The 11,668-nt window shown below is 53.4% G+C and overlaps 1 protein-coding gene across 1 annotated transcript; it reads right to left on the bottom strand.

Annotated features, from left to right (window-relative positions):
- Nucleotides 1-5,503: 5,503 nt before the first annotated feature.
- Nucleotides 5,504-11,254, bottom strand: LOC105493480 (H2.0 like homeobox). Its single transcript, XM_011761157.3, has 4 exons — nucleotides 10,082-11,254; nucleotides 9,157-9,336; nucleotides 8,194-8,378; nucleotides 5,504-6,365 (listed from the first exon to the last, which is right to left on the bottom strand). Exons 1-4 carry the CDS (start codon nucleotides 10,689-10,691, stop codon nucleotides 5,853-5,855), a joined length of 1,488 nt encoding a protein of 495 aa, XP_011759459.2. The 5' UTR covers nucleotides 10,692-11,254; the 3' UTR covers nucleotides 5,504-5,852.
- Between the last annotated feature and the right edge of the window lie 414 nt (nucleotides 11,255-11,668).

The raw sequence follows: 11,668 nt of genomic DNA, 5'->3' as shown, positions 1-11,668 counted from the left end.
TGGAGAGTAAAGGTTGTCTTGCATTCTTTTTTTCTCTACTGTGCAAACATTCACAAGGATCCCAATAAATACTGCAATGAAAAAAACGAATGGATGAAGGAATGCAGTAACATCTAAGGCTACAGCGGTAATTATATACCAGCCATTGTTCTCATTTCGCCTTTTTTTTTTAACTGTCATGAAGTCTTGCAGCGATTTATGAGTTATGTACCTTTGATTATATCCCATTATACAGAGAAAACAAACCAAAGATTAGATGAATTTTCCAAGGTCATGTAGCTAGTTATTGGTGGTGAGTGAATGAATGAATGCCTCTGGGGTTAGTTCGGACCTCCTATGCTGGGCTGGGATCAGGCCCGCTTTTTCCTGCACACTCCACCTGACCATCTCCTCGAATAACTCCCGCAACCAAGAGAGTCATTGAGGGTCTCCAGAGAGGCGATTTTGGAGCATACATCGGGCAATGCTGCCACTGCCACCTCCAAGGTCTCTTTCTGGTTCCTCATCTGCTGCACAGGGTGGACCGTGCTAGAGAGTGAGGCTTACTATCTGCCATGGCTCTAGCTGAGTCTGAGGCTAGAGGAAGAGAGAAGGATCCAGTGCAGGGGCTGCCACGCAGCCACGATTGGGCCTCGATCTCCACATCCTGCCCAGAATTCTAAGTGTCAGCAATGATCAGTGGAAGTCAAAAAGCACCAGGGATGTCCCTTCCTTTTGCGAGCACAGTGTGACTGGGATCCTACACACTGTTAGCAAAGCTAATTCTGCTATTAGGTCAGTGCAGAGTGGAAGGCAGGGTATCAACCCAAAGGAGTCCCAGACCTGCAACTCCCAGAGGGACACCCCTCGGGAACCACCAAGGGGAAGAGAAGGAGCTAATGGGAGCCCAACATCACAGGCAGTGGTTGAATCTAATGATCTTTTTAAAAACCCATCGTTTTCGGGCATCCTAGTCCGAATCTGGTTGCTCAGGTGTGTCTGGCGCCAGCTTTCATGTTCCTGTGTACCGTAGGAGGCCCTGACCCGAGGCCCATCCTGGTCCTGGCACTCACTCTCCAGGGCACCTTGGGCAAGTATTCTTAAATCTCTCAGCCTCCGTTACTTCACCCCAAAAGCGAGGGAGTCGGGAACAACCACAACTGTGGGGACTTCTATTCCTGATTTCTAAAATGACAGGGGGCAGGGACAGGGACGGGATTAAAGGACCAAAGGTTCTCTGACCTCACCTGTCCGCAGGGCCCAGGGATCCTGGCAGAGGCTGCTGCTCTGTTAGAACCTGAGTTGAAGGGAATCTTAGAAAGTGCTCCCTGCCCTGTGTAAGCAGTCTGGATTCCCCAAGAGTGGCTGCGGCAGGGGGTAGGCACTGTGGGTTGTAATATCACAGTGTGTGAAGGGAAGCTTCAGAGAAAGCCAACTAGTTTGTCTTTGGGATGCCAGCCAATCTCATCATGACCTCAAAAATGGAGGCTGTGAGCTAGATGAGTGCATGAGTTAAACCAAAATTTTGGATTTTAAAAAATCTTCCCTAGCCCAAACACCTGCAGTTAAAGTCCTCCTTAAAACTCACATCTTCACAAACACTTTGGAGTGTGCAATCAATCCTTTCCACCCCACAAGGCTGAAGAAGTGGAATGTGATGTCCCAGCATGTTTAGGGTCCTCTTGGTCATCTTTAAAACAGTGTCACTACATCACGTGGGAGAGGGCTGAGCTTGCCTACTTTTTCTTCTTAAGGGAGGAAGAAGCTGGAGAGGGGACTAGGATGCCTAAAAACAATGGGAGAGTGCATCAACCTCAGCCTCTAGCTTCTCTTCCCCCATTTCTTGCTCCATCCAGCCCACTGAGAGTCTTAGGTAGGCATGGGCTTGAGGAGAGGTGGGTTCAGATCTGCGGAAACAGATTAAAGCTCGACAGGTTAAATCTCAACAGATCAAGTCAAGTCAAGGTGCCCGCAGAAAATCCACTGCTGCAAGCCCTGGTTTCTACCACACCCCTCCCCCGATTCCAAAGCTTTCGTTGGCAATTGCCTTCCTAGACAGGAGAACCCAGGTTTCACTCTCCTGTTTCTTCAGCCTCTGACACCTTGAAAAGAAGCCTGGGCGCTCTTACTGCCCTGCCCTGCTCTGGCCATGACCTAGTTCAAACCCTGCCAACGTCAAACTCCAGATCCTGGGTAGAGAGGGCAGCCAGAAAAAAGATTCCAGAGTGACTGGGATTCCTTTACGATTGCCTCTGAGGTGCAAAGGATGTCAGAGGGATTTGTGGCAAGCAGTCTGAGCTCGCCTACAATCCACACGACTCTGCAGGGTCTTGTAGAGTAGAGGGAGAGAAGCGGGAAATCTCCTTGGCTGGTATAATGACCTGAGCCTCCTTTGCAAGCAGGACCGCGCCTGGACCTGCCCCGGGGGCTGACGACTTTGGCCTTGGTGGGCACAGGAAGGCGAGGGAGACACAATGCTCGCATGGAGGTTTCAGCCCACTGAAGCGGGCAAACGGGAGAGAAACGCGGCGCCAGCGTTCAGGGGTTTAGTCCGCGGAACTTGGCGCTAGGCAACTTCTCTGTGGAAACCAGCGCCCTACCCACCCACACAGGCTGAATAAGGCGGCAGAGGCTCCTCTCTGCTTTGCCATATGGAGGAGAACGGGGAAATTTATTCGCGTGGTTTTACCCACAAAAGTGCTGAAACAGCCAGTAGATTGCCTGTCTCTCCAGTGTCTATGAGAGTCTGCAGGTCTGTGTGCGTCCACGTTGGAGGGGATGGGGGAAGGGTATTGAGTCCCCAGCCCCGCCCTGAAGGGAAACGCACCGTGGTCACCATCCCTCCGCGAACCTCTGTGCACCTTGGTAGCCTTTTCGGAGGGCTCCGCGCCGCGGGGACTTCGGTAGTCTAAGCAAAGCTTTGCTCAGAGCAAAGAGCAATTGCTGGCTGGAGTCTCGGGTTGTGTGCAGGAGGGGCGGGGGCCGCGGCTCTGTTCTGCTCTGCTCTGGGGCCCGCGCGCTCTCTCTTTCTCCAAGCCTCAACTCTGCGCGGTTCTGGCTCCCCGCACGGTCCGCGCTGGGCCTTCTCTTCCGGGTCTGAAAACTCTCGGTCTTGGCTGAAGAATTTCTAGCTGCCTGGCCGCCCTTGCTAGCATTTTGGTCTGCCAAGAAGACCCCAGTACCCGGGGTCGAGCGAGCAGTCCCGGGATGGGCCTATCCGGCCAAATTTTAGCCTTTCCTCCCGGCCACCTGTGGTTACCCTTCTTCCAAATGAACTGTAACTTCTCCGGTGCTAGTGATATTCCGTTTCTGATGAAACGTGGAAGAACTCCACGGTTAGGGTAAAGCCCCACAAGAACGTCACGTGATAACTGTCCAGGAACTGGGGGTGGGGGTGGGGGTGGCGGAGGCAGGGGCGCCTCCTGCGAGCACTAGGGGGGCATTCGTCCTTCAGACTCCCGCCCTCAGGTGCTTGCCACCCGGCTCACTTCGTTTCCAGGACCCCCAACTGCGCCGTGCCCCCTGGCCTGACGAAAGTTGGCCTAAATAAGGCAGAATTCTACCAGAAATCATATCATGACATCCCCGGATGATGATTTTCTTCACTTTCAAAGCCCCGGGGCCCGGGTGAGGACTAATGGTCTGGGTTTGGCCTGGTGAGGAGCAGGGATAGGTGCGGTTTGTATAAAGCACACTCCCCACCATTCTTCCCTAGGCTCCGTTCCTCAGCTAAGTGTGTGTCGGCGCGCGTTATTCTCCTTAACGCCAGAGCTAGACTGAAGTGCCTCAAAATTCGATATGCTTGGGATATCCTGGTCCCAGAATTTCAATACTTGGGGTCAGGGGAAATGGGTATCGGTAATGTAGGCAAAACTGAGGTACAGAGGGAATCCTGAAGTTTGGTAGCCGAGCCTGTGGAAGGTTTGAAGAAGCTATCCCAGCCCTGGCCCGCAGCCAGGGCAGGTGGGGTGGCTGCCCTAGCCTGGAAACTCTTGTGGCACAATTAGGGATAACAGCTAGTTCATGTTACTGTTGAAGATGGGGTCCCTTGTGGTATGCTCTTTCTTTTCTCTTGACTAAATTGTACAACTCTGATCACTCTGCCCCCACTCCATTCTCACTGCTCTTGAATCATCTCGATTTGGGGATTTAGGAGGTTGGCTGGGTCAGTAAATGATCATCTTTGCATCTATGTGTTGGCTTTGGGACTTGCTATCTGTATCTTGTATCTGGCTATGCAAGTGAAAGAAGCCTCAATCTGCTGCCTCTACTTCACCCCTGGATGGAAAAGTCTAGAACAGAGATCCTGGAATGAGCTCCAGGGGAATGCCTAAAAGTGGAGGAGATAACAAGACTGAGGACCATTGAGGACTTTCCCACTCTGGCCAGGGGACTGAGGTGTGTCCTAGGCTCTCTGATTTCAGCACCTCTCCTCAACTCATTCTGAGAATTGGCCACCCCACTTGGATGCTGGGTCTGCAAGAGACCTTGTGTCCTTCACATGCTCAGTGCCAAAGAGATTGGCACTGAGACTGATCAGGATTTCCCAAGGAAATCTATTTGCTATAAAATCTCCCCAAACAGCTTTTAGCAACCGCAGACATTTCACAGCGGGAGCACAGGTCTTGGAGAGAGGTTTAACTCTTCAGCTTTAAAAGAAACAAACAAACAAAAAACCTTTGAATTGCCCGTCCTAGTAGCAGTGTCAAGGTTTACTATGTATTTTCCAGCTGCAGTGGGATAGGGAAACTGCCTCAAGACTCTCAGCAGCTTTGGGAAGAAAGAGCTCATCTAGGCGCCTCCAGTGGCCAAATTGCAACGGAAAATTTTTGTGTGGATGAGGGAATGGGGGATGCAATTTCATAGTTCCTTCCGTGGCCACATGTAGGCCAGGAAGTCCAAGCTCTGATCTGGGCTGTGCCTCTGCTTAACCTTGAAGAAGTGACCCCTTTGTTTGGCATCTTTACAACCAGGGCCCTGGCATTCTAAGATCCAAGCTTCCAGCCCGAACCACTGTGGAATGTCTGTCCCTTCCTCAGCAACATTACAAACCTGTCCTCTACCTCATCCCAGAGCAAGGGAAAGTTTGTGCAGGGCTCTGGACCCGTGCTTCACGTCCACCTACTGAGTACAGCTGTGCCTAGATTGACCCCGCCTGGCACTACTGCCTTCTCCATTCCAACTCTTTGTACTCTAGGAACTCATTTAGTCCATACTCTGGATAGGGAAACCATCTGTTGCACTGGTCTAACAGTTTCTAAGGCCTGCTCCACTCTCAGGCTACTCAGGGTCTCAGAGGGTGCTTTCACTGGCAGTTGGCACTGGAAATCTCTTAATTAGAAGCCTCTAAGCCCAGACGCCCATCTCTGATGTCTGTAGCAAGATGGCTCTGAGGCTGAGCCACTTCCCCTGAACCTCCAGCCTCCCACCTTCAGCTGCTGCATTCTGTAGTGCCCCGGGGACTAAGGTCCGGTTGTAGATTTCTGGCCTTAACAACCCCCAGCAAAGTCAAGCTGCCTTTACAAACCGTATTAAACATTTTATTTACAAATTTAAGGCGTCCTAAATGCCTTTGGGCTACGACCCCTGGGGCGAGTCAGAGAAACAGTTTAGTCAAACACTTCACAGTCGAACCAGCTTGCTTCCGGAGAGAAGTGTTCGGCTGGTTAGCAGGACACTGAGACTCCCCTCTGCTCTGGGCAGTGTCCGCTGCAGCCAGCCGGAGCAGCGTTGGCCGAAGCGTGAATGTCGGGAGGTAGGCTCCACGCTGAGTCTCCTGTCCTGCCAAGTCGCCAACATACAGTAAGCACAAAACCCAGGCCATGGCTGGGAGGCTGCACGCAAGGCCCGGATCCCCTCCGCCCTCGTACAGTCTATACGCCGCCAAGCGCGCCTTTGGGTGGCTCGGGGCTTTTGGGAGCGCTGCTGGCTGTGGGCTGTGGCACAGGGAGAAGCTCCGAGGCGCCGCCGCCGCCGAGGCTGCTGGCGCAACCCGCACTGGTGCTGCTGCTACTAAGACTGCTGGCGCTGCTGAAGCTGAAACTACTGCCGCCGCCGCCGCCGCTGCTCCCACCACTCCCAGCACTGCTGGCGCTGATGAGAGCGCCAGTGACCGGGGCCTTAATAACTGTTGTTTGGTGCAGAGAACGCTCAGTCCCCTCAGTCCGCTCCGTGTCGCTGGGGGCCATGTCCAGTGACTCGGAGTCGCTGCTCTCGCTCTCAGCCTCGCCTTCGGAGCGGCTGGGGCTCCTCTCGTCCTGCTCGCCATCCGCAGCCGGGCCTCCACCTGACGGTTTCTCGCCAGCCTCCTTGTCCTTGTCTTTTTGGGCCTGGGCCTCCTTGGAGTGCCGCCACTTCATCCGCCGGTTCTGGAACCACACCTTCACCTGCGCCGCGCCACACGGGGAGACAAGAAGAGACACTGAAATGAGACCCAGGTTTGCTTCTATCCGACTCGCGTGCACCCGCAAGCCACCTCCCTGAGTGAGAAAGCAACGCTTACCTGGAGACTCTACCAAGGACCAGGCACTGTGGTAGGCGCAGGAGCCAAGGGGCAGCCAGGAATCCTGGTCTAGGGAGCCCACTGAGACCGTTTTCAAAATGCAACCCTCAGGCCCCGGATTAAAATGACCTGGGCGACTATTGGAAAGGCAGATTCGTGCACCCGACCCCCAACATACTCTCTCTCTACTCTAAATCCATGCATTTTTTTTTCTGGACCCCCATGAGAATCTGATTAAAGTTATGGACTCCTAGCCCAGAAAAATACACATGTACCCAAGATATTGCTTACAATGTCAAGGGTTTGGTGAGCCAGTGTTAAAAATTCCTGCTCTAAATTGGCCCTCTCTTCTACTGCCATTACCCAAAGCCAGTCCCTACAAAAGCAACACTTTTTTAAAGAAAGGAAACATGAGGAGCAGAAAGGGAAAAGGGGTTTTAAACTGTTAATCACAGTAGGGTGGGGGCACTGTTGGGCTTTCAGTAAGACAGCATTTCTTTGGTGTGTTTGTTCGCAAGAGCTGATAAGGACCCTGCCCTTGTTAAGGCTAAACAAATTCTCCTGGGGGCTCAGAAAACACTGGAATTAAATGTGTGCAAAGTGAAGGAAGGGCATAGAGATGGGGCAGAGAATCTATATAGACATATACGATCCCCTGGGGGACCCAGTGCGTTCACACAAGTTCCAGCTTCCTTTTTAAAAATAACATCCACAGCTGGTGGAAAACGGCTGGGCTCCTCCAGTGTGTGTGTGTGTGTGTGTGTGTGTGTGTGTGTGTGTGTGTACTGGGGAGGAGAGTTGTGTAATGGAGGACAGAAAGAAGCAGAGACAGTAGTTGGGGGACCAAGGAGCTAAGGAAAAGAAGCCTGCCTCTGGCTTCTGCCCTGCTGGGGACAATCAGCACCCCAGAGCCAGAGCCAGTGCTACGGGGTGCACAAGAGTGACTCTTCCACAGTCAAAACTCGGGAAGGGGGGGGGGGAAAGTCCAGTTCTTAAATATAAGAAAAAATATTTAATTACGACACAATACATTTCCTATTGTCTTGAAAAAAATCAGATAGGCAGAACCTGCTGAAATGCTCTTGGGTATTCCAAGAAAATCATTTTTCTTTCTTTCCCTCACCTCTCCCATTCCTTCAGATTTTCTTCAGAGCCTAAGCCTTGGAATATGTGGCCTCTCCAAGCGGACTCCTTGCCCTCCTGGAGCTAACTAATTCCGTTTGAAATTATATTTTCACTTCCTCACAACTGGGGATTTCACAATCCAGCAGAAGCAGAAGGAGGAGGAGGAAAGAGGGAGGGTGAGAGGGAAAAAAAACCAACCAACAATCTCTTGCCTTTGGGTTTTTATCTTTTCTGAAATAAACTGCCTCCTACAGCGAATTGCACTACAGTTGAGTACATCAATGTTATTTCCAGCGGCTCTTTTGCTTTCTCTGTGGTTCTTTAGCCTGCTGGCCAAAATAAACATGCAGTGCTTGTTGACACACATCTTGGGGATGAGCTCTTCTCTCGGTCCTTCTCCCTCACCCCATCTCCACCCTCCTCTTCTCCTGCCTCAAGCTGCGTAGTCCACAAAGCCTCTTGAAAGTCAACATCTTGCGTTTCCACCGTAGGAGGCCAGTCGGCCGCGGTGGAGGGGGCCTATCGGACTAGGCCGTGCGCTGTTGCCCGCCCGAGGGCGCTGTGCGCTGGAGCCGGAACTGCCTTACCTGTGCGTCCGTGAGGCCCAGCATCGCCGCCAGCTGCTTTCGGTCCGGCTTGGTCACGTACTTCTGAATCTCAAACCTTTTCTCCAGGCCTTTCCTCTGCAGGTTGGAGAACACAGCGCGAGACCATGAGCGCTTCCTTTTGTACGTCTGCGGCATGGTGTCCTTCGTGAGCACAGCGTAGGGACCTGCCGCAGAGCGGGAGCCAGAGGGAAGAAAGACAAGAGGGCTGTTCAGTGCCCAGTACTTGGCCTGCCGGTGTGGGGGTCCCCGTTAGGCTTGAAACCGTTTCCTGTTAACTGTCGATTCCACCCTCATTCAGAAAGCCCTTCGCGCATACACCGAATGGCCCCTCTAAGGAAGAATTTTATATGACAGTCAGAAGACCTAAAGCTAGCGTGGAGTAGAGAAGCCTGGAGGCTTGACCTTTAATTCCAAGGGAAAAACATAAACCTCATGCGTGGCCATCAGGCCTACGAAGAGTAGACAAAAATGTCCCTCGGGCCTGAGTAATGACAGCGCCGAATCATCTTGTTTGTGTGTGTGTGTGTGTGTGTGTGTGTGTGTGTGTGTGTGTGTTATTCCCGCATGTGCCCAGGCACCCAGACGTAAGCTCGCCAAGCACAAGTGTTTGAGGTCATCCCAAAATGTGTGTATGTTAATAAGTAACATCGATGCTGCATTTTTCAAGCCTCTAGGGCGAAAGACTTTGAGAAAGCCCCCCACCCCACCGTCCACGCGCACACTTTCTGGGCTCTCCAGGCGCCCCTACCCCTTTTCAAAGGGAACCTTCCAAAGAGAGCGCTAGCTCGCTGATAAATCTTTCGGTTTCTCTCTCCTGACTCCGTAGCCTCCCGCCCCAACTGTGAGATTGCGACACCGCAGCCGCCCTGGAGGCGTCAGTCCTGAGATTTCTGATTGTCAGTCGGCTTGCCGGTTAGGCAGTACTCTGGAGTTTTTCGGTACCTGGAAACGTGTCTTGAAACTGATGCTGAACTGAATTTCTTGGGTTTGAGCTTAAGGGACTCAGGATGGCAGAAGCCTCGTTAATGGGATCTAGAGATGCGAAGAACTGGCCGGCGGAGGGCTGTAGGCCTGAGAGGTGCACCCCCGTGGGCCGCCCACCGGTTAGCAGGGACGTGAGATCTGGGGACAAGGGAAAAGGATAGCAGGTTACATCTCGGGCACACTCACACTCTCCGCTGATTTGTTCCTCCCCTTCCCCTTGCCCTGGATTCACTTTTATTGAGCGAAGTCACGAGAGAACTCGTCTCGGCGCTGAAACCTCTCTCTCCCAACAGTTGCCAAGGAGCGACGCACGAAAAGTTCCTGTGTGTCCCTCACGTCCACATGCACGCATATAGTAAGTAAAGGCTTTACATAAATCGGTTTACGGCCTTACTTTCACGTGCCTTCCAAGAATCCCACAAACCCAAAACCTCCGCCCCAAGGAGGCCCCATTCTGCCCGCTCATCTAGGCGGTTTTGTTTATTATTTACATTTCCTGGGTGAATTTTTTACCAGAAATCAGATAAATGCGAAAGTGTTTCCCAAAAATGCTTTAGTTGTCAGAAAATATAATTCTGTCTCTAGATACGTTATTAAAGAGATCAAAGTCATTTTAGCAGATAATTACACCAACCATTTTTATAAATATTGTTTCTAAGACGTGTTTTTAAAGAATCCCTGGAATAATTTTTTTGTTTGTTTTACATAGAACAGGTGAGTTTTATACCTAATGTTTTGTAGTTTTCTTACAATTCGTTTTCTTCTCTCCCATTTTAACGAGTTGTCCTTAATTGTAAAAACACTCAAAGGCACCCCAAGCCAGCCCGGGGTCCCGGGAGTGGGTCAGTGGTCAGAGGCCTGCAGCCTCCAGTCCAAGACCTACCTCTCAGCGTGTTGCCTTCTTTGACTTTTGGGTCAAATTCTGCAGATAAAATGCGGTCAATTCCAAATTTGAGGTCTTTGCTGGAGGGGGCCGGGGCCGAGCCACTGTGGTGGGGGTTCGGGACCACTCGCGTCCCAGAGGCCGGGGGCTGCAGGGCGCCAGCCCGAGGCGGAGGCGGAGGCTGTTGCTGCGGCTGCTGTTGCTGCTGCGGCTGTTGCTGTTGATGTTGTTGTTGCTGCGGGTGATGGTGGTGGTAGGCGGCTGAGAGAGGAGACAGCCGCTGCGGGAAGCCAGCCGGGACTTCGGAGGGCGCCACCACTGGGGTGGGTCGAAGCGGGGATCTGGCCGCCGCTTGGAAAGAGGCGTGCGGGTGAACCGAGCCCAAGTGCGCGGTGAGGGCGGCGGCCGAGGCCCCTGCCAGGCCCTCCGGGGCCGCCCCCAGGTCCCCCACGCCGGCATGCAGAATGTCTGCGATGCAGAAGGAGGGCTTCTTGACGGCGGCGGGGTCCAAGGGGAAGGAGCAGCCGCCTGGGCCGGTCGAGGAGCAGTAAGCGGCCGACCAGAGGCTGAAGTTGGAGGCGTAGAAGGGAGCCAGCCCGGCTGCGAACATCCTGCCGGGGTGAGCCGCGCGGCTGCCGCAGTCCAACCGGACCGGGTGGGTGGACGCGCGGGGAGCGGCACGCGAGTCCCGGAGAGGGCGGCCGCAGCCGAGGACGATCCGCTTTCGCTTCTCCGCCCGCACTGAAGAAGAGAGGCCGGGAGCCCTAGCGCCACCGAGGGAGGAGGCGAGGGCCGGATCTCGGCCGGTCACCGCCTCGCTCCCTGGCCTCGCTTTAAAGGCGGCGCGGCGCCCGCACTCCTCGCGGGCTGCAGGCGAATGAGGGGCGCTGGGGCCGCGGGGCGGGCAGGGGAGCCAGGGAGACGGGAGCCGGACACCGCAAGAAAACCCAAACAGCTAAGCCCTAAGAGCTAAATTTAAAACAACAACAATAATAATCCGTTAGTTAGGGGGAAAAAAAAGTAATAGGAAAAAAAAAAAAAACTCGTCTCTAAAAACTCCCAAAGTTTTGGCAGGAGCTTTCGAGTCAGGCCCGGGGTAGGACCTCGATCCGAGCGCTCATTGGTCATCCTCATGACCAATGGGAGCGGGGAGTGGAGGGGAATTAGGAATGAGGGGGCGTGGCCGGGCCCGAGCCCCGCCCCGGCCACGCCAAAGTGTTTGCTGCGGCCGCGTGGGCTTAGTAACGCACATCGCAGTGAGTCTTGCTACTCTGCGTAGGGGCCAGGCAGCCGCTCCGGAGGGCTCTAACTCTCTTCTAACTTCTGCAGCTCCGAACTGCCACGGGGCAAGGAGGATTGGTCACAGGAGCTTTCCTGAAGCGCTTGTCACCCGGGGCGAGTTGGGGGAGTGGGGAAGGGACGGTTATCTCACTCTTTAGGGCTATGCAAAGCCCGCCTCCCGGTGGAGAGCAGAGAGCGGTTTGGACCCTTTGCTTCCCTTCTCTTGACCTCATTCTGCTTTTATTCCAGGAGTCCGTGTCCTCGGCAAAGCCCCTCATCTTTCTTGGACCCTTGCCCAAATGTTGC

Source organism: Macaca nemestrina, chromosome 1, assembly GCF_043159975.1.
Source record: "Macaca nemestrina isolate mMacNem1 chromosome 1, mMacNem.hap1, whole genome shotgun sequence".
Lineage (NCBI taxonomy): Eukaryota > Metazoa > Chordata > Mammalia > Primates > Cercopithecidae > Macaca > Macaca nemestrina.
Note: the sequence above shows the minus strand (reverse complement) of the source record. Positions and strands in the feature narration are given on the sequence as shown.

Excerpts from the sequence above, each read along its gene's own strand:
- LOC105493480 (XM_011761157.3), bottom strand. The coding sequence starts at position 10,691 with ATGTTCGCAGCCGGGCTGGCTCCCTTCTACGCCTCCAACTTCAGCCTC. Across the intron at positions 9,337-10,081 it reads AGAAGGCAACACGCTGAGAG|ATCTCACGTCCCTGCTAACC; the intron begins GTAGGTCTTGGA and ends CCTTGTCCCCAG. Across the intron at positions 6,366-8,193 it reads TGGGCCTCACGGACGCACAG|GTGAAGGTGTGGTTCCAGAA; the intron begins GTAAGGCAGTTC and ends GGCGCGGCGCAG.